Source organism: Aptenodytes patagonicus, chromosome 1 (genome assembly GCF_965638725.1).
Source record: "Aptenodytes patagonicus chromosome 1, bAptPat1.pri.cur, whole genome shotgun sequence".
NCBI lineage: Eukaryota > Metazoa > Chordata > Aves > Sphenisciformes > Spheniscidae > Aptenodytes > Aptenodytes patagonicus.
Window position 1 is genome coordinate 272,290 of NC_134949.1, and position 26,912 is coordinate 299,201.

The 26,912-nt window shown below is 50.2% G+C and overlaps 1 protein-coding gene across 2 annotated transcripts in view; it reads right to left on the reverse strand.

The window, feature by feature from the left end:
• SHANK3 (SH3 and multiple ankyrin repeat domains 3) overlaps positions 1-26,912 on the reverse strand; it is a 404,972-nt gene that overhangs the window by 197,081 nt on the left and 180,979 nt on the right. For both annotated transcript variants that reach the window (XM_076341473.1, XM_076341380.1), the window contains exon 13: positions 12,087-12,280. In XM_076341473.1, coding sequence (XP_076197588.1) covers positions 12,087-12,280 — 194 coding nt within the window. The remainder of the gene's footprint in view (positions 1-12,086; positions 12,281-26,912) is intronic.

Below are 26,912 nucleotides of genomic sequence, written 5' to 3' on the forward strand. Positions count from 1 at the left end.
AATGATTCATTAGGGAACGTTTTGCTGGTTCCAAGAGAAGACCCATAACTTTGGTTAATACCCACTTGGGATAGGTGAGGAGTGTCAGATTGATGACTGCCCTTTTCATTAACTTCCATCGCAGGATGTTAAAGACAACAGCAGAGCACGCTTTCTGGACAGAAAGTAGATGCTAAAGTCAAACCCTTGCTATGGCTTGCAAGAGCCACTGCTAATGGCCAAGACAGATGAAAGACACAGCTAAAAGGCTATCTATATCTGAGCTAGTCAACAGAGAAATAGGCTATTTCAGAGTGTGATTCATCAGACGTATTTTAAATGTCTAACTTGGGATGAGATAAATTGCACTTTGGAAGAGCTATTTCTTACCACTGACTACAGGGAGTCTAGACAACTACCTCAGGTGTAGCTGTGTACATCAGCCAGCCACACACAAACAGGTGAATCACCCCCTCTCCTCTCCGACAGCCTTTAGACTTCTCTCTGGACCAGAGAGGAGACTCACACTGGTGCTTCAAACACGACGGCAGCTCTGCCAGTAATGGGGTGATCCTAATCCCACAGTTAGTCTGCACGAGGACCGCTGCAGCCAAGGACCTCGGCAGAGGCTCTCCAGCAACAGCCACCCCACAGCCACCAATTGCTTCTGGTTTGTGCTCGCCGCCTCCTGCCCCTAAGGACATGCTTGGTCAGAGGTGCCTTTGCCCTGAGGGAGCCATGACTGCCTCAGGAGGAGCTTTTAAAGACCCCAGACTTTGGGAGAATGCATCTTCCACCTAAGCCTCTCTTTTCTAAGGCCGCCAGATCAGCCAGAGAAACCCTACAGAAAGCTGATGAGGGGGGAGGGGGGAAAAAAAAAAAAGAAGAAAATCAGACTTTCTGCCCTTTACAGAAACAGGTCAAGTGCAACGGACAAGAAACTTCAGAAGAAGAACTTCCAGAGCTGGGAAAACAGCTAGGGAGGAAAAAATAGTCACTTCATAGTGGAAAACTGCTGTGCAGAGAGAGATCCTGGAGACTACCCATCCATCCGGGACAGCCAGCTTTCACTGCGAGGGTATGTGGAATGGGAAAGCGCCTGATTCAGTACAGCATCTGGTTAAAAACTGCTCAAGCATAATAGAAATCACAAATACCAGAGGAAGCCATACATTAAACGCAGAAACACAAGCATTCACAGCAGGTCATACTGGAGACAACAGCAAAGACCAAAACGCTGTGGGTCTGCACTGACGGGCAGCAAGGGAACCGGGCAGGCACAGCACTGGAGGGGGCGACCCCGACTTCATCACTGACAAGACGGGGAAATGTGACAAGCACGAACATTTTGGGGTATATGGGGGGCTTGTAGGACTGTGTGAAACTTATTATGGGATGTCAGAAAGGGGCTGTGGGATTATGTAAAATTAGAGGGAGACAGAGACAGGCATACGTATTTATATAAAATAAAATTCTGAGGCAAATTTTCTGTTATAACCTAACACAAATTTCAAGCTATTCAATGTAAAAACGAAAAAAAAAGCAGCCACAAGCAAGTTATAGCAGAAAAGAGCAGGCCTATTCAGCCATGGAGTGACAGCAGGTCAGGGGATTACCAGGTGCCTGTGGCTTGGTTAAGGCAGCTGGAGCCGGCGTCAGGTTCACAACTGGTACAGGCTGAAGACGGGACTGAACTAAAAGGAAGAACTGTTTAATTGATCAGCCGTGGCCCAGGAATGGGCTGGGTTGTGCTCACAAGAAGATGGCTTGGTAGCACCAACAGCATCTGCCAGGAATTTGACTGAAGACATTCGGCAGCTAAAGCAAATCTCGCTGTAATTTGATTTAAGACAGAGAGGCAATGCTAGCTGTCAGTACCCGATTGTCCTGAAAGCACATCTGACAGATGCGGGAAGTAGAGGAGCATGTGGCAGATGAGATGAGACATTTGTATTTGTCCTGCTCTTCCCGTGTCAACAAGCAGAAAATGTCACCGTGTTAGGGAGAACTCTACCTTGCTAGAAGAAACCTGAGGAGAGTAACCTTGGCTATTATTTTGGCAAGTACTTGGTTCAGCAGCCACTCATGAGGATGCTTTTTAAATTCTTTATGCTTTCAAACATACTGTTTAGCAGTGCACGATTTAGAGACAAATTTCTCTCTGCTGTAGAATTCAGATGTAGGCAAAGCATAGGAAATGGAGAAGGAGCTTCAGAAAGAGTTCAGGAGCATAAATCCATCCCCACAAACACACCTGAAAAACACTCTCAATGTTAAATTAAGATGATCGATTTTACATTTTTCCCCAAGAATTTGCATCTGTAAGTACTGCAGTGCTAGAAGAGCATCCAGTGGATGAAGAACAAATTGGATCATAGGTCTGGTTAAAAAAAAAAAATTCAAAAGGGGGGGGGTATCTTCAGGAGAAAAAAACCCAACATTTCTTCAAAGGAAAAAGTCCATCCAAAAGCAAGATGCAAGAAAGAGACAGGCATTCTGAACAACCTGTTGGAAATAAGACTAAAAATAAAAGACAATTCTGTGCTAGTCAGTCTCAAGCACGAATGTTTTCTCTGCACATGGGTCCAGCTACTGAAGTGATGCACACAAGCCAAGTACAACCACCCCAATAAAGTCTGCTGGGAACCTTCTGTTTCCCCGCTGTGCAGCTGGGCTCAGGACGCAGCCATAGATACTGGGTACCCAAGGAGAAGAAAGCAGGAGAAAGAGGATTTCTGCTACGGAAGTAAGAGTTGATGGTATCTTGTTCTTTTGACTTGTCACTGTAGGAAAGGAAACCTTGTTGACAAGCTGATAAGAATTCTCAACATATCATCGCAGATGCCAAGTACAAATGCTATAATTTTTATGGCAACATGCAATAATCCAACCTCACACTGGGTACCTATATGACTTTCAAATGGTATTTGATCCACACACTGAAGAATCTCATTTTGGTGTATTTCAGAGAGACACTGGGGCAACATTACTCATTGCTGAACACGCAAACACAAAGTTGTTGACATAGGCAATGCTTATTACCCTTCTCTTAATAAAAGGACAGAAGAAATTCCATTAAAAACACGCAGGTGAAGAAAGAATGAAAAATCCAGAATATCGCAGAAAATAGTCATCTTGATCTAAAGGCTTTCAAACACTTTAAAGCTTCAGTGTGAATACTCAAAGGCAGCAGAGCCAAGTCCTGCACGGGAAACAGGCACAATAGGACAGACTGCATACCTGTGCAATATCCATTAATACAAACTCTGTATCTTATATGGCTGTTCTTCCAGCATCTAATTATCTCACCAGTATGGTGTTACACGCATAACGAGCTTCTTTGTAGAAAGCTGGTACTGAAAAAAGCTGACATCTGAAGAAAATTCCCATAAGTTTTGAAGACTAATATTCCCTGACAGAGGAATTTATGCTGAAGAAAAAAGAAAGTACAAAAAAGTTTCAAAGATTTGTTTTATCCTAAGCGAGCAAAATCTCTCCACCAGTGTATCTGAATGGAAAGCAAAGTTGGAGGCAAGTGGACCACAACAGTTCAGGCCAGTTTTGTCCTTCCTACATGTGGCAAAGAAACCAAGATCCTGATTCTGTTCTGCCTGACATCGTCTCTAAATCCTCCCTTCGTTTTGTGATTTTTTTTCTCCAAATTCTTAAGCAGAGAATTTCTTGTCAATGACACCTTGATTTCCAGGAGGGTTATTTGGCTTTAGCAGGACATTTTCAGTTTAGTAGCTCCAACAATCCAGAAACCATGCTGTTGACCTGCAACACGTAAGATCTCAGTGGAAAAACCCCGTCCTAACCTCAAGTAAAGAAATTTAGCACGGCAGAAAGCAGGACTTATGACAGACAGCAGTCCCAAGAGGTTGTATAATTCTCATACCAGGCTACAGCAACTAGCCGCATCTTGGCTTCTTCCCATCTCTTTCAAAATGACCTTCCCAGTAGACAAAACAAGAAGGAACAGAAGGAGAATTTCCTGACCCCGGTACGAAGAAAAAGCTTCACCAGTAACTCCGAGTCCTTCCCAGCCCTGAAGTAGACACAGGGACACTCTGTAATAAAATCATTCATGGAAATAAAGCTAGAAAGGGAAACACAGGATCAAGGGGGTTTTGTTAACTTTTGTTGCTAGTGATCATAAAAACCGCTCAGCTTAAGCACGTGCCAAGAGACTGTCTTCTACACGCAACAGCCAGTGGAGCCTGATCCAAACAACCACCCGAAGAGCCCTCAGCAGCGATACAGGTGTTGGTGGCCGACCCTGCCTTCAAATACAACAACTCTGGAGATTAACCCCTGATGCCAGAATGCAGTTTATCTATATTTGTGTGTGCACATTACCTGCTTTGTTCAGGGAAGGGGCTGGGATTGCCTGAACTGTCCTAGGTCAGTTCAGTGCTCTGAGCCCCAGGGCAAGAGCACAAGGCACAGAAGTACTCCCCTCAGCAAGAAAGCATGCTTATCCCTTCAGATGACACTAAGAAGCCTGAATGTGCACAGCCTGATCTGTGGCAAAAATTAAACTTTAAACAGAGTGAGAAAATTTTAGGCCAGACCAATTTTTCTAGCCATAGTTTAGGATTACTAAAAATAGAGTTTATAATGCCGACTGGTGGCAGTTTTAATAATCATACAGGGATTACTTGTTCTGTGTGTCCTCAAGGAATCTCCATCTCTTCTTTGCACTGAAGTAGATTTTGACACTTCTTCACATTGCACTGTCCTCATCAGATCCCACCCAACCTTCTCAATCCTTGATTGATATTAGGCCATAAACAGCATTCCAGAAAGTTTGTAAGACTCTAACAAGCTACTTTCCTCTCCTCCCTAATGTACCTCACAGACTCATGGCATCTGATGGTCATTTCTTGCAAACGCTCAGAGCCCCAACATCCAGACATGTCCCTGGTGCTAGGGGCTGTCCAGGTGGATGCACATATCTAGCAGACTTCTCACCACCTGCATTCATCAGGAAGGCACAGTCCTCAGAGCTGAAACCTTACACTCCTACCCAGGCTTTTGGTCTCTTTCTTTCTAGGTTATGCTGCTGCTGTGGGTATAATTCAAAATTACCACAAACCTGCAGCCAGCTCTGAATGGAAGAGACTACCTACCAAATAGCACTTCCCTCCAAAAAGCACATTTCTCCCTGTGGTCCGGGTCTGTTCCAACCACCGAATGACTCAACGCTAGCTACCAAGAACTGGCTTCCTGTGCAATCCCAGGGAAACCCAACACAGTCCCGGGAGCTACGCGGCTCCGTGACGGTGAGCACCGGGGAGTGCGATGCCGTGACTTCCCAACGTAACCAGCTCATAAGCCTCCTCCCCAGCAAACACGAGGATACAGTCATAGGATAGTCTTGGAACAACTGTATAAACTGCAATCCAAGTTGTAACACCCCTGAAGAAACACCAAATAAAGTACAGTCACCTTTATTTGTGACTTACATGGGCTGTTATCAACATTTAACAAGTGAATAAACATGCAAAAGGAGACAAAAGGGAGGTATGGTTCACAACTTAAGTTAAATATGTATTTAATATTCCTAAACTTCGTAAAGTTTATTTGCTTTAAAAAAAGGGTATATAAATTCTATGTTCTCTTTATCTTAAATCACTTATTAAAAGCGATGCAAGATCCACCTGGATACCACCCAAGACTGCAATCACAAAGACCTATTTATTTGTAATAGAAACCAAACCGGGTTAGAGAAGAGCAGAAGGGTTGATCAGAGGTATAAAAAAATTAATTGCAGGAAAAGATTTAAAGAACGGGGCACATTAATGGCAAAGCAATGTGTATTTAAGCAGATACAAAATAGGCATATAAAATGGTGAGTAGGATTTCAAAAAACCAAAACTTCCATGGAGCATCTGAACAAGAGAACACTTAAACTGGAGAGTAACATATTTATAAACCAGTAAGATTAGATACTTTTCTACATCAGGCATAATTAGCTGTCCTATGACACAACTGGCATAAAGAGCACAGCAGGGATCAGAAAGAGGTCAGATATTTATACAGAACACAAGAACAGCCAGAGATGTAATAGAATCATAGAATCATTGAGGTTGGAAAAGACCTCTAAGATCATCAAGTCCAACCGTCAACCCAACACCACCAGGCCCACTAAACCATGTCCCTAAGTGCCTCATCTACTCGTCTTTTAAATACCTCCAGGGATGGGGACTCCACCACTTCCCTGGGCAGCCTGTTCCAATGTTTCACCACTTTTTCAGTAAAGAAATTTTTCCTTACATCCAATCTAAACCTCCCCTGGTGCAACTTGAGGCCATTTCCTCTCGTCCTATTGCTTGTTACTTGGGAGAAGAGACCGACACCCACCTCTCTACAACCTCCTTGCAGGTGGTTGTAGAGAGCAATAAGGTCTCCCCTCAGCCTCCTTTTCTGCAGGCTAAACAACCCCAGTTCCCTCAGCCGCTCCTCATCAGACTTGTGCTCCAGACCCCTCACCAGCCTCGTTGCCCTTCTCTGGACATGCTCCAGCACCTCGACGTCCTTCTTGTAGTGAGGGGCCCAAAACTGAACACAGTATTCGAGGTGCGGCCTCACCAGTGCCGAGTACAGGGGCACGATCACTTCCCTACTCCTGCTGGCCACACCCTTTCTGATACAGGCCAGGATGCCATTGGCCTTCTTGGCCACCTGGGCACACTGCCGGCTCATGTTCAGCCGGCTGTCGACCAGCACCCCCAGGTGCTTTTCTGCCAGGCAGCTTTCCAGCCACTCTTCCCCAAGCCTGTAGCGCTGCATGGGGTGGTTGTGACCCAAGTGCAGGACCCGGCACTTGGCCTTGTTGAACCTCATACAGTTGGCCTCGGCCCATCGATCCAGCCTGTCCAGGTCCCTCTGCAGAGCCTTCCTACCCTCCAGCAGATCAACACTCCCGCCCAACTTGGTGTCGTCTGCAAACTGACTGAGGGTGCACTCAATCCCCTCATCCAGATCATGGATAAAGATATTGAACAAGACCGGCCCCAAAACTGAGCCCTGGGGAACACCGCTCGTGACCGGCCGCCAGCTGGATTGAACTCCATTCACCACAACTCTCTGGGCCCGGCCGTCCAGCCAGTTTTTGACCCAGCAAAGAGTACGCCTGTCTAAGCCGTGAGCCGCCAGCTTCTCTAGGAGAATGCTGTGGGAGACAGTGTCAAAGGCCTTACTGAAGTCCAGGTAGACCACATCCACAGCCTTTCCCTCATCCACTAGGCGGGTCACCTGGTCACAGAAGGAGATCAGGTTGGTCAAGCGGGACCTGCCTTTCATGAACCTGTGCTGGCTGGGCCAGATCCCCTGGTTGTCCCGCTCATGCCTTGTGAGCGCCCTCAAGATGAACCGCTCCATAATTTTCCCCAGGACCGAGGTCAGGCTGACAGGCCTGTAGCTCCCTGAATCCTCCTTCCGGCCCTTCTTGTAGATGGGCATCACGTTGGCAAGCCTCCAGTCATCTGGGTTTTACCTTTGGTAAAGCCATGGCACAGGAGATGCACAGGAACGTACAACAGCAGATGGGGACAGCTCTGCACTGCTGTCTGCCATCACTCCCCTCCAGCTCATGATGAGAGATAATGACTCCTGTTCTCCAAAGGCCTGATAGGATCCACACTTGTGCCTAATTACTTCTGAGGAACTTAGGGCTGCAGAGAACTGGAACAGCATTCATCCACTCTCACAGTCCAGTTCTCAGCAAGCTCACGATGTTGGGGTCAAAGACAGTTTTTTAGTGCATTTCAGTCCTTCAGTTTTAAAGGTGGAGCGTGATCGGTTTACAGGTGATTGCAAAGACGTGCAGGGCCAAGGTCTTGACTCACTGACCACAAGACTCCTTCTCCATCTCTGTTCTTCCAACGCTGGGAATAACACAGGAGCGGCAGTCTAGCAAGGAGGCAGCTGTTTGTCACCCCTTTGCTCTAGATCACCATGGGCACAGATAGTTTCAGGGGGAAGTTTTAAAGCTTTGGCTTAACCTTCTAAGTTATTAATGGCTCCGTCTCTAACCACCTGCATCTAACTGCCAGAACAGCTGCCTTCCTGCAGGGTAGCGGGGATCCTACAGCCCAGAGTGAACTGTGCATGAGCAGCTTCCCTTAGATGTTTCTGGATGGATAAAGAAAGTGTAGAGGAAACTAGCTGGCTGAGCATTAAACAGAAACTGCAAAACCTCCCACTAACAAAACCTATCTTCACTGTGCAGTAACAAAACCTATCTTCACTGTGCAACAACAACTTTATTCACAAGTAAAATAATCCCCTCTATCTAAACAACCTCCAGCACAACCGAGAACTGCTACAGTAATAATTCAACAAAACCATAACCACAGCCAACAGAAATTCAGTTTGCCATTTATTTCACAGAGGGTTAGCTTAGATACTGCAGTAGGGAATGTCAATAAGGAACCACACTAGAGAGGAAAACCTACCGTTGGATGCACATGGTAACAGTTGCTTGAGAATAACTCCTCCTAATCACAAAGTACAAAGAAATAAGACTCCAAAACCAGCACGTTCATAGTGTTCTTAATTTCTCCCTAGTTTCCAGGCTGGAGGTTCAATCTTTGTTGTGCCTTGTCTCTGAACCATTTCTCCCTGTGACCTTGTGATTTCAGTGCTGGTGACTACTGGTTCTCCCTTTGCCTGGGGCACTCACATCTCATTTCATTTCTCATTATGAGTAACAAGCAGATCAAGGACAGACTCTCCTCTGCTTGAATTCTTTAGCTATCTTTCAAATGAAATAACTGTATTGATTATTGCCTTTCGTCATCCAATAGCTACCAGGACAGTTACAGTATACAGTTAAGACAGACACCCTAACTTTTACCGTGCTCTTGAAACCAAACCAATTCCTACTGAAAAGCCCCGAGGAAATTCGTCACACAATGCAAGGTTCAGTGCATCTCTCGCTCCACCAAATCCAGTACGCAAGACCCTTGCTTAACATCAGCGTTCAGCAGAACCTTCACAGGAGTCCATTTGCTTTCAACAAGGAACGCAACCTCCAAATGTAACCCTGGGTGAACATTCAAGGATCCTTAGCTTTCTCTCGGGACAGCACACCAACAAGCAGCATTTTCTTCATAACAGTCACACTTCAAACAGGGCCATACACAAACCCTTGCATGTTTTGCCATTCTCCTCTCTGACAGTAACTGCTTGCAGCCCCAGCCATCTTTATTTCTTTACTGAAAGAGTGGTTAAACATTGGAACAGGCTGCCCAGGGAAGTGGTTGAGTCACCATCCCTGGAAGTATTTAAAAGACGTGTAGATGTGGCACTGAGGGACATGGTTTAGTGGGCATGGTGGTGTTGGGTTGATGGTTGGACTCGATGATCTTAGAGGTCTTTTCCAACCTCAATGATTCTATGATCTGAAATCACCAAGTTTCATTGCATTGAAGGGATGGCTGTCAAGTCCCCTCACTAATACATCTTAAGATGAGACACCAGCCCTATCACAGCTTCCATGCCAGCTATCTCCCGTCCCCAGCCTCCGCCTGCTCAGCGCTGCCCTCCCCATGGAGGTCCCTTCCCACTGCACACTTGTGCCTGTAGACAGCTCTTCACTCAGACTTGCATCTTCGGACAGGTTTCTCCCTCAGCATCAGAGAGCTCCCTCCGTGCAGGGCTCTCACCCTTGCATCTTCGGACAGGTTTCTCCCTCAGCATCAGAGAGCTCCCTCCGTGCAGGGCTCTCACCCTTGCACGTCTCCCCAAACACAGCTCATCTCATTAGGCAACTGCCTCCAGCAATTCTTTGACAACACTCCCCAAATCTGCTCTCACCCTTCCCCAGACAGCTCTTCTGCTCATACCCACCACACTTCACCACTTCCTCCAACCTTCTCCCTCCAGGACCCTCCACCCCCAACACTTTGATTCCTGAGCAGCTCAGTCAGTCCCCACCCAGCTGGTATATCCTATTCAGGACCCTGACCTGAAGTCCCCTCAGCTACCCATGGCAAGGCATCCTCTCAAACCACACTCTCCCAACGCCTCTCGCTGCTGCTGCCTGTTTGCGGACACCCTGGCACCCCAGTTAGCTCAAAGCAGAAGTCCAGCACCACCTCAGTCAGGGACCTTCAGTTATACCAACTTCTATTTCCCACAAGCCAGCTGTGAGAGAGTTCTTCCCACCAACTGAAGATCACCCCGTTTCCAAAAGGAGTCACGAGTCCACCAAACATGACAAAGCACCAGCCGCAGCAGTTCCGCTCAGACCGCTGGGTTCTATTTATCCCCATCACTCTACCTGTCTGCAACGCCAGGGCACCCTATCCAGTAACTGTCAATATTCCTATCCTTGCAAAAATTAATCAGCATCTCAAAAGCAGTAAATAACTGAGCGCTGCCCATCTACACTGCCTGGAGATCTTTCATAAGCAAGTCACTGAAGTGATTCTCTTTTAACTCTTTTTAAGCCTTCTCAGCCACACATTAAGAAAGCCAGCTGAGAGTGCCTCCAGCTCTGAGGAGCCATTGCCCATCCTAGTCCACTCTTTCTCCCCACAGTACTTCCCACAACTTGCTTTCTCTCTGGAGATCATATGAAGAAGATAGCAAACAATTACAGGTGAATATGTGAATTAAGGATTCTGTTGCAATTACTAAAGAATAGCATCAGGACCACCTACTTAATGCAAATGCATGAGGAGATACAGAAGGGTGTGACAGAAAACACTGGGTAAGTGGGTGAAGACAAGAGATGGGAAAAGCACTTCTGACCCAAAAGCCCTGTCCATCTGTTGACTCCTTCCAGCCTCCTGGAAACAAACACCTTTACCCCATGACCACAAGACGCATAGCTCCACACATCAAATGCCCATTAACTCCAACTACCCTGCTGCAGAAAGCCTCACCATCTGGCACATCAGCCAAGTCACAGGCACTTCGCATCTATCTCCTCCTCCACTGAGCAGACAAAAACACATCGGTGGGGACAAAAACACATCGGTGGGGACAAAAACACATCGGTGGGGACAAAAACACATCGGTGGGGACAAAAACAAGTCTGCTTGGACTGCCACCTCCAAGGGGAGGTTTTCGGCATCCACAGCACAGGACTTAGAGATCTCATGCTTTTGAAGCAGCAATTCAGAGCATGGAACCGCAAGCCCCGTCTCCCACTCCCAAGCTCAGATCCACATTACAGCTAATGCAACTAGTTAGATTAGTGACTGCTCCAGCCTGCATTGTAAGAAGTATCAGCAAAAAAAGCGGAGGCAGGAAGATGAAAAGAAGATCCTTAAACTTCCCATGAAAAACTATGGAATTAGCCCGCTTGCAGAGGAAGCCTTTTCTTATCCCTGTCTGCTGGAAGCTGACTTACGACCTACCACAGGGTTTACATGTCTTTCAAGAAGTCTGCCCAACATAATGAGCAATGCCATTATCCCTCTAAGCCTCTCATCTCCCCGTGAGCTCTGCATCGCTGTGGCTCCTCAGTGCGTGTGGTTGGGAGTTTTGTTTAGGGAGCGCTTCCTTGCCCACCTCCCCCTCGCCACTCTCAGCCTGCGCCCAGCAAGAGGTGGGCTGGCAACCGGGAGCCTTGCGGATGGCCCATGGCACGGCACAAAGCAAGAGCAGCTCTCGGGGCACACAGTCAACCCCAGGCTGGGGAGAAGAGGGTTCAGAGAGATACCTGCTTCTCCTGGGGGTCCCAGCAAAGCATGGCACCCATGGCCCTGTGTCGCAGAGCGGGACCAACGAGCCAGGGCCTGACTGAAGGACCAGAGCCCCAGGGCAACACCGAGGAGCCGTGGCCCCACATCTGGGGCATGACCGGGCAGCCCCAGGGCCTGACCAGCACCCCACAGCCCTACGCCCCCAGGGCCTGACCGAGGGACCCGTGGCCCTGGGGCTGGAGCTGACTGGGGACTCCACGGCTCTGCTACCACACAGCTGGGCTAAGGGCCCTGCAGCCCCACAGCCAGACTCGGGACCCCACGGCTGTGGCCAGAGCGGGACCCCTGGGCAGGAGCCCGCGGCTGGTGGGTGCCATCCCTGGGGCCCCCACCCACCCGCCGCCGCGCGCCGGCCCCCACCCACCGCCACCCGCCTGCACTCACCCTTGACGGCTTCGCCCCGGTTGAGCTGGATCTCGCCCTCGCCCTGCGGCGCGTAGCTCTTCACCACGATGAACTTGCGGCCGGGCACGGCGCTGTACAGCTTCCGCTTGGGCCCGCGCAGCGGGGCGGGCGCGGCGTGCGGCGCGGGCTCGGCGCCGGGGCCGGGCCCGGGGGGCCCCGCCGGGCCGCCGGGGCTGTAAACGAAGACGTAGGTTACGGTGCTGATGCCCGGCAGCTCGCGGCTCGGCCCGCCGCGGCCCGCGGGCTGCGCCATGGCGGGGCCGGCGGGGCGCGCGGGGCTCAGCGCAGCCCCGGCCGCCGCGGCGCCGCCCGGGCGCGGGCACCGGCTGCGGCTGGGGGGCCGCCGCCCGCCGCCGGCTCCATGGCGCGGCGCCGCCCGCCCCGCGCGGCGCTCCGCTCCCTCCGGCGCCGCGCCGCCGCCGCGCGCACCATGGCCTGGGGCAGGTGCCGCCGCCGGCGGCTCCTCCCCCTGCGGGCGGGGACGGCGCCGGCCCAGCCGCCTCCCGCCCCCGGCCACCGCCCCCGCCGCGCCGCGCCGCCACCGCTCCGACCCGCTGCCGCCGCCGCCGCCGCGGGACCGGGGCCGCACACCGAGCCGCCCCCTGGCGGCCACGGCCGCCGCGCTACCCCGGGCCAGGGGAGCCGGGCCTGGAGGGGGCAGTGCCGGGGGGCGGCTCCGGGGGAGGGCTGGGGCAGTGCCGGGGGGCAGGTTGGAGGGGCAGTACCGGGGGGCGGGCAGCTGGGGGGGAGGGGAGTTCCTGGAGGAGCAGTGTACGGGGGCAGGTTGGGGGGGGGAGGGTGCGGGGGGGGGGGGTGCAATGCCCGGCGAGGCAGTGTGCGGGGGGGACAGTTTTGGGGGGACAATGCCGGGGGTGGGCAGTAGTTCGGGGGCAGGGGGATGTGCGGGCGTGCCCAGCTCCCGCTCCCGGGGCGGGGAGCAGTGCCCTGGGGGGGCGGGAGTGTAACAGCAGTGCCCTTCTGCACAGGGGCAGTGCCGGGGGCGGGGGGTCCCCTCTGCCCCCCGACCTGCCACTGCCACGCATTGCAGTCCCCCCTGCTCGCAGCCCCCCGCACACGGCGGGGGGCTCAGGGCTGGCCACAGCCTCGTTGGCAGCACCTTGGCTCCCGCCACCGCTCCAGCAGGCTGGTCCCTCCTGCTGCCCCTGCGGTGCCCTGTTTGCAGCCCCCCCAACTCCGTGCTTGCAGCCCCCTTGCCCTGCATCTGCAGCCCCCCAATCTGCACTTGCAGCCCCTGTTGGGTGCATACATCCTCAGCCCACAGCCCCCATGTCCTCCAGGTCCGTGGGGCCATGCATCCACAGCCCCTATGGGGCTGCCCCCACCCACCCTCCTGCTGCCCCCCAGGCCCTCGGGAGGGGCAGGGACATGGGGTGCAGCAGGGTCTCCTCCCAGAGACCCTCCTGCTGCCGGAGGCGCTGTCTGGTGACGGTGCAGGTAGAGGGGAATGGCTGCTGGGGCAGGAAAAGCTGTCCCATATGCGCACCCCCAGAAATGGCTGTAACCCAAACGAGTACACTGCTCCTCGGAGAGCAGGGTGCAGCCAGGAGAGAGGATGGCATCCCTTGGCCTGGGACAGTCTGAGCTTTCCCCAGGAGCAGCGCTGCCGTCACGGAGCAGTTCTGCCGATGGACGCCCACCGCACGGAGACCAGCAGATAGCCGGGAACGGCAACCCAACACTGAAACAAACAGGCCAGCACAAGAGGCACAGCTTCCTGTCTTGGCATCAGCAGGCTGCCCAAACCGTCTCATCAAACTTCCCATCTGCAGGCACAAAGCTTCAGTAGAAGGCACTGTCACACTGGGGATGTGCGCAGGGTAACCCGCCAGCTTCAGTACTGCGCTAAGTTATAGTCCCTCAAGGGAAAAAACACTTAATAAGAAATAAATAGCTACCCTTTCCTTATAATACTTCTAAATGTCACTCCAGTATCATTTTTAGTCAATGCAGAGATACTAAAGACCAGCTCAGATCTCTAAAAAGCCCCTTTATGTGTTTAGAAACAGTCCCGAGAAGCATGCAGAAAATGAAGGTATTGCAGACAGCTCACAGAAATATCTGCTCAGTGCAGCGCGCCTCGCCGACACTGCAGCTCTGCACCCTGCTGCATGCTCCTGCTGGCCTGGAGACACTCAGCCCACAGGGCCAGGCACTTGCGCTTCAGGCTTTGCATACAGGTGTGGGTATACAAGTGGGGCGGCCAGGCTGCTGGTGCATAGTGGGATCGCTGCAGCGCTGGGGCTGTGAACCCCTTCCAGCTCCGCTGACTGCAATGGGTGCCCACACAGACCTTCATGTCGGCAAGCAGGATCCCACTCCAGCCATTTCGCTTCTCCAAGCTACTGACTACAAGTCTACCCTCCCCTTGCTATGGCACCAATGCTGTTCTCAAACAACCGTGCTGCCAACGTGCAGCTACCTCAGCTACCGAGGAGCCCACAGCTCCACTGCTGATCCTGCACCTTGGCACCCGCCAGCAGGATTGCGGCAGTTTTATGCACCATCGCCCGTGCATTTTCTCAGCAACAACCTTGCATCGTCTTTCACGTGACTTTTGAAAACACTGCTGCTGGACCAAGAGCCGGTCCTTGCACAAGTGACATGAAGATCAAAACAACAGCCCAAAGTCTCCATGACTCCTCTTTAGCAGTTGCACTGGGGAAGCATTAATTACATGGCTTGCAATCCAGTTCGTATCTGCCATATTGATTTTGTAGCACATTCATTTTTTAATCATTAAGGAGTTATTAAGTCAAAATGTCTCAGAAGCCTGCATCTATTATATCAGAGGTACATTTATAACAAGTTTTGTAATAATTTCAAAGAATACCACCATTTTTGTTTGGGCTTTTTTGGCAGGCTCGATTTCAATTAAAGGATGTTAATTAGTTTAATCATATTTCATGTTAATGCCTGCTTGATAGAGACCTGTGTCAGTTGTGCAGCTGCTCCAGGTTCAGGCTCTACTCTAGGAACTTTTCTACCTATATTCCCAACTGGAAAATGTGAGAAAAACTGCCTGGAATAGGTTTTATGTTTTCTATCAGTCAAGAGCGGAGTATCTCTTGGCATGTTTCCACGTGACAATGTGTTTCTTCACCTATTTTATCACCCTGCACCATAAGGCACCTTGAGGCCTGAAGGAGCGGGTTTTATCCTTTGTATCACCTAGTTAAGCTGTAGCTAATCGCTGCTGGATCCATAACTTATTTCTGAACAGCAGCCAGGACGCCTTGTATATTATGAATAAAACAAACACTACCGCGGCAGTGTTTATTAAGCAGCTAAGGAGCTTCTTAACGTCCCCAGTGTATAATCGTGATTTCGCGGCATGCAATGCCCACATCCTCCTCCTCTCCAAGACACACAGGACGCCGTGGACAAGATGCCTGGGCGCCAGAGGAGACTGCTCCCCACAGGGGTGCGAAGTGGAGGCAGCTCAAATAAAACATAGTGCGAAAGGGCAGCAGCCCTTTCTTCTTCTGCACAGAGATCCTGCCCTTGGTGATCACAGGGCTTTTCTCTTTATGGCGGCCATTTACCTAAAACTCGTCCGTCTGAACCGCACATCAGATTTCACTGCAGCAACCAGAGAACAACATTGGGTAAATTAGCCCAGCAGTAGGTATCATTCAACTGAAGCACGCCAGCAAGAGGGACACGTCTGGTTTGAATGAGCCTCAATAGCAGATGGAGGACTCGTCCTCCTAATGTCACCTGCTGCATCTGCAACCAGCAACCTGCTCTGGAAGCAGGCGAGCTGAAATCAGATTTCTTTGGAGCCAGGAGGAGCCTGAGCAGCCTGCACTCAGCATTCCTCCTGATCAGGTCCTGCAGAGGGGCTGCTCGCAGTCCAGGTGCTTGGGTTTGGACTGGAGAAGAAAACACTTCTTTTTTTCTCAAGAAACACTGTTGTAACCCTATGCATCAGTATGAAAACCTGATGGCACGCCTTTGTATAAAATTTCTGAGGTCTCACACTTGCTCTGCCTGTTGAAAATAACTATTTGAGATGGATTTGATGTGTGAGTCCATGTCTCATGCTTCTTACAGATATCGTAGCCGCTGGAAGCATCCAGACTCAATAGTGCCTGGAAACGGTGATGGAGACCTGACCATCTGACAGGGTGCCTCCATCAGAAACAGTGTTGGGTCCCAGTACAGAAGAGCTTCCTCACGAGAGCGGACACTTACAATAAGCCACAGTCTGAGGGAATTTCTGAGGGAAGACAGACTTCCCTTCCACAGGCTGGTGGTAGGTTCAAATCACCATAAGTGAATTAACAGACCATAATAGTCCCCACAATTACTTCAAACACGTCAAGCAGTCCCAAATACCCAGGACAGTTGCTTTAATTTTTATGTGCTCTCAAGGGGCATCAGAAGAGAATCACTTTTTGTCAGGTGAGTTCTGGCTGAAGGATTCTTGTTTTAGGTTTAAACAACCCTCCTCCCTTCTTTGGGGAATTCCTGCCCACCACCGTCCTGGCGGAGCACCCACAGTGCAAAGTGAAGGCACGCCAGTTTTCAGAGAGGACAGCCGATGATCTATGGGCGCTGCAGCGTTTGCTGCCACAGCTCGGGCCATGAAGGTAGGACCAGGGGATGTGGCAGATCCAAGCCAATGAGGCTGTGCTGGAGCTGTGGGAATAACTCAAGCTTTGTCTTGCCACATTTCTGCATATCTCTGGGAAGCAGCGAACATACTAAGGTGTCTTGCACATTATCATGAAAGTATCTATAACACATCCTGATTTTTTCCCCCCCTTGAGAGCTGAATATCAGATTTTTTGTTGCTTTAGGATACAGAAAGGTTTTTGCATGGGGAAACTTCCTAGTGGTTCAAAATGTACTATAAACGTAACGCTTCAGGAATGAAATCTATTTGGCAGCTTTGCAGTTAACCTGTTAGCCTTTTCTAGTAACTGTATGACTGTTAAATTGTCTTTGTCCACAAGGTACCAATCCCAAAAGCATGCTTTTTCTTTTTTTTTTTTTTTTTTTAAATTAGTTGTCTCTGGTGCTGGAGCTGCCTTTCACTTCAACCATGGAAGGAAGGATTTGTAAACTACTACTCTTGCTCTGAAAACATTTGTGTCCTCTCACACATAAAGCTCTGCACCCACAGCGTACCTGGAGACAATTTTTCTGTAGGAACTTTTCTGGAGACATCTGTACCCAAAGCTTGGTGGGAAGAAGCACACAGTGCATGCCCTGCCACAGTCTTTCAGCTTTGTCCAGTTGTGAAAGCTGCAGTGATCTCCTTTGTGAATTGCACTCTTCAGTGTTTAGGTAAGAGAGATTTTGCCATCACACAAGCAGTATTATAAAGTCCACCAGGCTCCTTATAACCTAGTACCCTTAGACAGAATTTGACTGACAACCAAACACTGCTTCTTGATTATGGCACTTACTATGTCTCCTTTGGAAGAAATGCTTTTGCTGTTCTGGAGTTTCAAATTGTTACTACAAGCGTGGCTGACAGATACAGAAATAGACTGGGTTTGATGGAAACGATTTCAGCTCCAGCAAGAAAATAGCAGCTTCGTCACTTCTAAAATTTTCCCAGATTCACAGAATCAAACAGAATGGTTGAGGCTGGCAGGGACCTCCAGAGGTCATCCCATCGACCCCCCTGCTCAAGCAGGGACACCTACAGCCAGTTGCCCAGGACCATGTCCATATGACTTTTGAACATCTCCAAGGATGGAGACTCCACAACGTCTCTGGGCAACCTGTGCCAGTGCTCAGTCAATCTCACAGTGAAAAAGTGTTTCCCGATGTTCAGAGGGAACCTCCTGTGTTTCAGTTTGTGCCCATTGCCTCTGGTCCTGTCACTGGGCACCACTGAGAAGAGCTGTCCTCTGTTGGCACCCTCCCTGCAGGTATTTATACACATTGATGAGTTCCCCCCCAGAGTCTTCTCTTCTCTAGGCTGAACAGTCCCAGTGCTCTCAGCCTTTCCTCATAGGAGAGATGCTCCAGTCCCTTCATCATCTTCGTGGCCTTTCACTGGACTCTCTCCAGTATGTCCATCCCTCTCTTGTCCTGGGGAGCCCAGCACTGGACCCAGCACTCCAGGTGTGGCCTCACCAGTGCTGAGTAGAGGGGAAAGATCACCCCCCTCAAACCTGCTGGAGACGCTCTGCCTAATGCAGCCCAGGATACCGTTCGCTTTCTTTGCGGCAAGGGCATGTTGCTGGCTCATGTTCAACTTGGTGTCAGCCAGGACCCCCAGAGCCTTCTCTGCAAAGCTGTTTTCCAGCTGGGTGCCCCCCAGCATATATTTGGGGTTAACGGGAATTTCCCTTGGCTGTCAATTAGCTATTTTTGGAGCGATCTTGAATTCAGAAATGGGAGAAATCTTCAGAGACACTCTGCCTAGGGTATCGCCTGGGTCAGACCTGATAACAATGACTAAAAGACACAGGTTCTGTCCAAAATTCAGGAGGCAGTTTCTGACATTGAGAGCTTTATGCCTCACTGCTGGGGCTCCCTCCAGCCACAGAAGCAGAGCAGGACCCCCACCCTCTCCACCCACGCACCCCCTGAGCTGGGTAACGAGGCAAACCTGGGCTGATATTCTGGGGCCGATTGCTAGTACTCTTGCACAAAATGTTTTTATTCCTTTCTGTTCCTAGAGCACAGCTCATTTAGCTTGCTGTTCAGTCTGCTGAGAAACTTTTGGTCTCAGATCATCTCTGCACAACTAAATGAGAATAAATAAATGAGAACAGCACCAACTTGGTGTCATCTGCAAACTGACTGAGGGTGCACTCGATCGCCGCGTCCAGATCATTGATAAAGATATTAAACAGAACTGGCATCAATACTGAGCGCTGGGGAACACCGCTCGTGACCGGTCACCAGCTGGATTGAACTCCATTCACCACAACTTTTTGGGCCCAGCCGTCCAGCCAGTTTTTGACCCAGCAAAGAGTACGCCCATCCAAGCCATGAGCAGCCAGTTTCTCTAGGAGAATGCTGTGGGAGACGGTGTCAAAGGCCTTGCTGAAGTCCAGATAGACCACATCCACAGCCTTTCCCTCATCCACTAGGCGGGTCACCTGGTCACAGAAGGAGATCAGGTTGGTCAAGCGGGACCTGCCTCTCATGAACCCGTGCTGGCTGGGCCTGATCCCCTGGTTGTCCCGCCCATGCCTTGTGAGCGCCCTCAAGATGAACCGCTCCATAATCTTCCCCGGCACCGAGGTCAGGCTGACAGGCCTGTAGTTCCCCGGATCCTCCTTCCGGCCCTTCTTGTAGATGGGCGTCACATTTGCTAACTTAAAATCCTCAGAAGAGGAGCATTCAGCCAAGCAGCACTGTCAATTGTGCCCCACAAGATGCTTCAGAAACCTGGCGTGAGAGTCTGCCGCCAAAGACACACTGACAATGGCTGCGAGAGCTGGCCAAAGCGACAGCTGGGAGAGGTCCTGCAGGCACCCTCCTCTCCGGGCAGTGACCTATGCTTTACTGCAATGATTAGTTTGGATGCTGAACTACCTCCCCTGAAGTATAAACACCTCTGCCTGGCTGTGGCTACAGCCTTACAAACACATCTGGAGATGATGGAGCGGAACTGGAAACCTGAGACAGAGAATTAATTAAAAGGTTTTGTCTCACTATATAATCACAGATATTGATTCACTCTTTAAACCACTCTGTGAGCATCCCAGCCAGTGAAACATCCCCAGTGGTAGTTGGATTTGTGCCTCTCCACCCTGACAGCTGAAAGTGTTTTATATCACTGCGTAGCTCCATCAGATCTTAGAGTTCTACTGAAAAGACAAAATATAGTTTTACCAGTTGACAAAGAGGATAACGGGATTTCTGAAAATTATGCCTCTAATCCTGCCTATCCTGCAAGATCACAGTCCTTAGGAATTTGGACAACCTGTCTGATAAGCCTAGCAAATGCAAGAACAGGCAACTACCGTGAATTAACATGCACCTCAGTCTCTGGCAGATGCTCTTCACAAAGCTGAGAGAAAGCCTAGTTCTGCTAAAGGTGCATGACAAGTTTACGGTAGATAGTAACTGAAGGGAGCTGCAAGAGGATTACCAAATCCCACCCCTCACTGGAAGATGGAGGCAAAGGTCCAGGTAGATCCGTCCAAGCTGCTGCTGATCAAGACAAGCTATTTCAAAAATTTTGCTCTGTGAAAAAAAAGTAGAATCATTTCAGCGGTATCTTCTGGTCAGTGTTACCCAGGAGTGACAGGGGTTGATTAATCAGTCCCTCCCTACTTTAGGCACCATGAACCTTCCAATCCCAGAAGGTCTCTGGCTTTGCAGCTCCTAGAGGTGGAGGAACCCATGCCATGCAGAAGGTGGGAGCTACTTTGTAAAGAAGGAAATCATTTGCAAAGCCTATGACTACAAAACCTTTAACGTTTTGGTTGCTAAGTCTTTATGTGTGTCTCAGTCAAAACCCAGTGCCCTACACATGGCATTCAGCATCTGCTGTGTGCAACTGGTTTTGGGGTATTGGGAACATTCCGTTCCTCATAAACAAATGTTCACATCACCACTTCCCCATAGATGGCCAGACACTGAGCAGACCTAGAGGTCTTGAAGGACCTTTTCTAGAAGGTCCTCCCCAGATGCCCAGGCAGCTCCACAGAACACCATGACAAAGACTGAGATAGATCTGGTTACTCCTGCACAACTGGTAAACAACTTCTGACGCTGCAACCCACAGCTTGACAACCTCTGCCTTCACTAGAATTACCTTGGGAAAACCGCTTAGACAGTACAGGCATCTGGAGCAAGAACCATGATGAGAATGAGTTGAGACTTTGACACTGTAGTCTGAAACATTGGTCCTCAAAATTATTCAGCTATTGTCACATCTTCAGAGACTGACACCTGCAGCATTTCTCCAGCATCATCAGTAACATCCCCAGACTCCTGAAGTGCTGCCCAGTATATCTCAGCCTTGACTATGTGCACAGCACCTGAGCTGCTCCACTGTCATCAGCTACTGCTCCTTCCCCTGACTTGCTAGCACATCCAAACCCTTAGCAAGCCCTGACAACTCCCACCAAACACAACAGATATGATAGGAGTTGCACACTGTGCTTTTTACCAAGAGTTTAACTAAACCATCCAAATTCTCCATCAAAGCCACTGAGCTACTGGATAAAAGCAGGGGATATGGCACCCTCATCCTCTTACCCTCCTTACCAGTAAGGACCAGCACAGCAGCCCAGGAAGGAGCAAGGGCTGCCAGGACAGACTGCCAGGCCATGGGAGGAGTAACCAGTTCACAGCAAGGCAGTTGCAGGGAGGCTGAAGTAATTAGGATGTTCCCTCTTGCAGTGGCATAGTCCAGCCCTCTGCTCCCACCTTCATAGACTCTCAACCACCTCATGCACTGCGTCAGGAGCATGGACACCTCAATGGGCAACTAGATCCCATTTGTTTTGCCATGCACTTCAAATTTGGTACCACAGTGCTGGTTGTTGCAGTGCCTACATACTTATGTACTGCTGCCTCTTTGAACACGTCGTACATTATGGACACAATGAACAGGCTGCACACAGAGAGCTTTTCCAAACCCATCCCAATGCATCAGGATCACCAGGATAAGTGTGTGGACACACCAGCAGAGATCTATAGATTTACCACTTAGCAATACAGAGGACTTCTTTTGCAGATTCTTTATTTGCTTAATTCATTACCATTTGCATTATGTTATTAGTCAGAAGCCTGCAGCTAACTCCTTGAATTACATTAGCTTTTCCCCCCTTAGGAAAATAATGGCACCTCTTGGCCAACTCACCCAAGAACAGCCTTCTTGGCCCACTTTTAAGGACTCCTTTGTGCATTTACCAGATTCTTCAACCTAAGGCACCCTTCTTGCACACCCTTCAGCCAGAGACGTATAGCTCACTACACCTCTGAGAAACCAGCAAAGATGATCCTGAAACTGCCTTTGTCAAGCTAAATATCCCAACTCTTGTAGGTTTGTTTCAAGAGTCAGCACAAAGATACCAGTAATTCTATTCCAAACATGACCATCATTACTCTGAGCTCTGTTAGGCTGATGCCATGGCTTGCCTGGACTAATACCCATAGATCATTACCCTCTTTGTCCTTGCCATTGGAAATCCAAAGTTTCCTAATGGATCCCTTCCTCACAGATCCTGTGGTCTTTAGCAGCCATTTTCTGTCTTTGTGACAGTAGCTGTAAGTTACTTTCCAACTCTCTCTCAATGGTGAATTTAAATAATTTGACCAAATGATAATCACTCATTCTGCCCACATAGTTCCTTAATCACAGGAACAGTGGCTGGGAGACAGCCACAGCTGAGTCCAGAAGTTACTGGAACTGCTTGGAACTGTTAAAGGATTAAAATAAGGCCAAAGAACCAGGACTCACACAGAAGCATATCCCACACCACCAAAACACAGTTCAGAATATCCCCAGAAGGAGGAAAGGCAGCTGTCACTCGGTGCAGTGTGCAAGGTCAGGCACACAGCAACTGCACCATCTCCTGACCCAAACTCCCAAAGAAGCCCTTGGTGTGAGAGGACACGTGACACACCTCAGATCCAGAGAAGACAGCAACTTTGCACAAAATTCCCACTGCATTGGCAGAGTGTGCGGAGTATTGTCTCTTGGCTGGTCCGTAGCACTCATTTTCCTCTCCTTGTACAGCTGAAAGAGGAGCCACTGCCATTACTGCGACACCGGGAGAACAGGAGGTGCTGGAGGGAGCATCTGTGGCAGTGAGTGGGGCTGTGGCACCAGAGAAGACAGCAGAGGAACCAAGCTGAGCAGTGCCTGGCTGAGCGCATCCCAGAAACGTCACAGCCCCTGACAGCAAAGTCCCTGCTCAGGCATTGGCTCTGTTTAGAAAAGAGCAGCTTCGAAACTTGGACTGTAAAGCACTTTACCAAGAAAGCTGGGGCCAAACCATCCTGGTCTTGAGACACGAAAACCAGCTCCAGCCTGGGACATGGCCTCCAGAAGACCTCCAGGGTGGCTGCAGCCACCTCCTTGTGGTTTGCATGTCACTCAGATCTTCTGTTAGTAATTGCTCTTTCACTAAAACTGTCATTGCCCAAAGACTGATCAAAGACAACTGCTGACCTGCGTGGCACAAAGGAAGAGATTTCTTCTCAAAGGACTGGCAGTTTGGGAATACTAATGTTTTATCTTCCATAACATTGTAAGACATTCAGTCCTGAAGAATTTTTTACCTGAATTCATGGTGCCATGGATGTTTCTCCATGACATGCTGTACTTCCAGTGAGGAGGGCTGGATCTGCTGGAGACACAGCCCAAGCCAGCAGAGGTGATGAGGAGGCACCATGAGCACGCCAGGCCCACCGAGACCATGTCTGAGGCTGCTGGGAGCTGCCAGTATGCATCTCCAGAAAGATAAGAGAGATCGGGAGACAACTGTGGCCCTGCTTGATACATGGAAATAATTTTTTTCCTTTTCCTTGTTTTATTTTCCATATTATTGTTTGGATAAAGCAAAATAAGGAAGAACATAGAGGAGATGTACTCCTCAGCTGGACACGAATACAACTTTCTGTCTGTTTGAGCCCCAAAGCAGGAGTTCAGGCATTTTGCCCTATGCCGTGTTGCAAACAGATCTGTTTTCAGACACCCCCAGACCTCAGGGAGCTGGTCTGTCACTGATATCCTGGAGACCACTCATGCACCTCGTCCCATCCCCGGTCACTGCCTCTGCCTGAGAGACAGAGCAACAGGCTGAAGGTTGTGATGAATATCCCAGCCCCTTGAGTCACAGGTTCTTGGTACTCAGCAGTTAAATCAGCCCTTCTTCATTTCCAGACATGCAAACACAAATGCCTTCTTGTACATAACATTTAGGACTGGCGTGTCCAAGCACTAGCAAAGGAAAGCCACGCTCTTGGGGCTGCTGCTCAGGTCAACAGCTTATTTCATTGCAGTGGCTGTAAGATGCCAGGGTGAAGTGAGTCCTTCCCCACGGCAGAAAGCAGAAGTGGCAGCAGCAGCTCCATCCACGGAGACTGGCCCCTGAGCACAGCCCAGCTGCACCGGTGCTGCCCTGGGGGGTTCTGCTCAGGAAGGGGCCCTCTGGCACTGGCAGATGCTCAGTAGCCGGTGCTGCAGGGACTCTCGTGTGTGACATGGCCGAGGAGAATCACTGCTAAGGAAGAGTATTAATAACTGAAATTTCCCTGGAACTCAAATTAACTTTCAATTTTGTTCTCTTGGAAGGAAGGATGTGTCTGTGTCAGATGCCAAATCAAGGGGATTCTTTGTGTAGGAAGTGTAATTGATTCCCATTTACCCCGCATCTGTATTTCTTAAAAAAGGGAACATGCATGAGTCATACGCCTGGGCAGAGTGGCTTGTTGTGACGCCTCTAGCAGACAGGCACCTGGGAAGGGGCATATTGTCTACCCTGTCGCCAGAAATATTTTGCCACCACCAAGTCTGATTCAGGATCCAAGCAGTGACACAGTCCTTGCAGATGTGGTGGCATCAGGCAGGAAGCATCCAGAGCTCACGGGGGCAGCGGGGTGACCTTCACATGGGACCTGACTTCAGCCCCAGCCATGGCGTTTGCCCGGTGTTGCAAACGTTTTCAGGATCAGAAGCTTCAGCTTCTGGCAAAATGATGCAAAGACAAGGCTTGCCGACAGAGACGTCTGCAGCAGGTGGAAATGGGACCCAATGGCACCGGAAATGGACCCATTGGACCTACTGGGTTGTCCCTCATCTCTCAGCGCTCAGAGCAGCAGTGACTGTGCAGAAAATAACAACACTGAGGTTTCCACCACTAACCCTGACCAGCTGAGATCTACCAAAGGTACAGACAAGAAGCATCTGAGAGAGATCACCGTGAACAGGTCCCCTGTAGGACAGGGGGTGGTGTGGCCCATTTCTTACTGCTCCTGCTCAGCAAACACAGGGCTGAACAGCAGAAGTACTGGGGGTGTCAACGCAGACTGTACAACACATTTCACCCCCAGGATAATGCAGCATCACAACTCAGGGCTGGACTGCAAGTTTGCAAGTGTCACCCCAGAAAAAACAAGGGAATGACTGCTTGGGAATACGCAGCAAACACAGCAACAACCCCTTTTGTTTAAAATGATACGTCTTGGATCTAGGACAACAAACCTGCAGGATAAACTATATGATAGAGTCCCTGAAGGGTAGCTTTTTCATTCTGCAATGGTCCTTCTGTCTACAAAACATTGTGATCTTTTTGCTAATAACTTCTCATACTTGCAGAAAATCTTTTTTCTTGATATTTAATCTCTCTATACATCGGTTTGGGGGAATAATAAAGCCAGATCTGCTTTATTTTATGTCATCATAGAATCATAGAATCATTGAGGTTGGAAAAGACCTCTAAGATCATCGAGTCCAACCGTCAACCCAACACCACCAGGCCCACTAAACCACGTCCCTAAGTGCCTCATCTACTCGTCTTTTAAATACCTCCAGGGATGGTGACTCCACCACTTCCCTGGGCAGCCTGTTCCAATGTTGAACCACTCTTTCAGTAAAGAAATTTTTCCTCATGTCCAATCTAAACCTCCCCTGGCGCAACTTGAGGCCATTTCCTCTCGTCCTATCGCTTGTTACTTGGGAGAAGAGACCAACACCCACCTCGCTACAACCTCCTTGCAGGTAGTTGTAGAGAGCGATGAGGTCTCCCCTCAGCCTCCTTTTCTGCAGGCTAAACAGTCCCAGTTCCCTCAGCCGCTCCTCAGCAGACTTGTTCTCCAGACCCTTCACCAGCCTTGTTGCCCTTCTCTGGACATGCTCCAGCACCTCAATGTCCTTCTTGTAGTGAGGGGCCCAAAACTGAACACAGTATTCGAGGTGCGGCCTCACCAGTGCCGAGTACAGGGGCACGATCACTTCCCTACTCCTGCTGGCCACACTGTTTCTGATACAGGCCAGGATGCCATTGGCCTTCTTGGCCGCCTGGGCACACTGCCGGCTCATGTTCAGCCGGCTGTCGACCAGCACCCCCAGGTCCTTTTCTGCCAGGCAGCTTTCCAGCCACTCTTCCCCAAGCCTGTAGCGTTGCATGGGGTGGTTGTGACCCAAGTGCAGGACCTGGCACTTGGCCTTGTTGAATCTCCTACAGTTGGCCTCGGCCCATCGATCCAGCCTGTCCAGGTCCCTCTGCAGAGCCTTCCTACCCTCGAGCAGATCAACACTCCCGCCCAACTTGGTGTCGTCTGCAAACTTACTGAGGGTGCGCTCGATCCCCTCATCCAGATCATTGATAAAGATATTGAACAAGACCGGCCCCAAAACTGAGCCCTGGGGAACACCGCTCGTGACCGGCCGCCAACTGGATTTGACTCCATTCACCACAACTCTCTGGGCCCGGCCGTCCAGCCAGTTTTTGACCCAGCGCAGAGTACACCTGTCTAAGCCGTGAGCCGCCAGCTTCTCTAGGAGAATGCTGTGGGAGACAGTGTCAAAGGCCTTCCTGAAGTCCAGGTAGACCACATCCACAGCCTTTCCCTCATCCACTAGGCGGGTCACCTGGTCACAGAAGGTGATCAGGTTGGTCAAGCAGGACCTGCCTCTCATGAACCTGTGCTGGCTGGGCCTGATCCCCTGGTTGTCCCGCTCATGCCTTGTGAGCGCCCTCAAGATGAACCGCTCCATAATCTTCCCCGGCACCGAGGTCAGGCTGACAGGCCTGTAGTTCCCCGGATCCTCCTTCTGGCCCTTCTTGTAGATGGGCGTCACATGGGCAAGCCTCCAGTCATCCAGGACCTCCCCCGTTAACCAGGACTGCT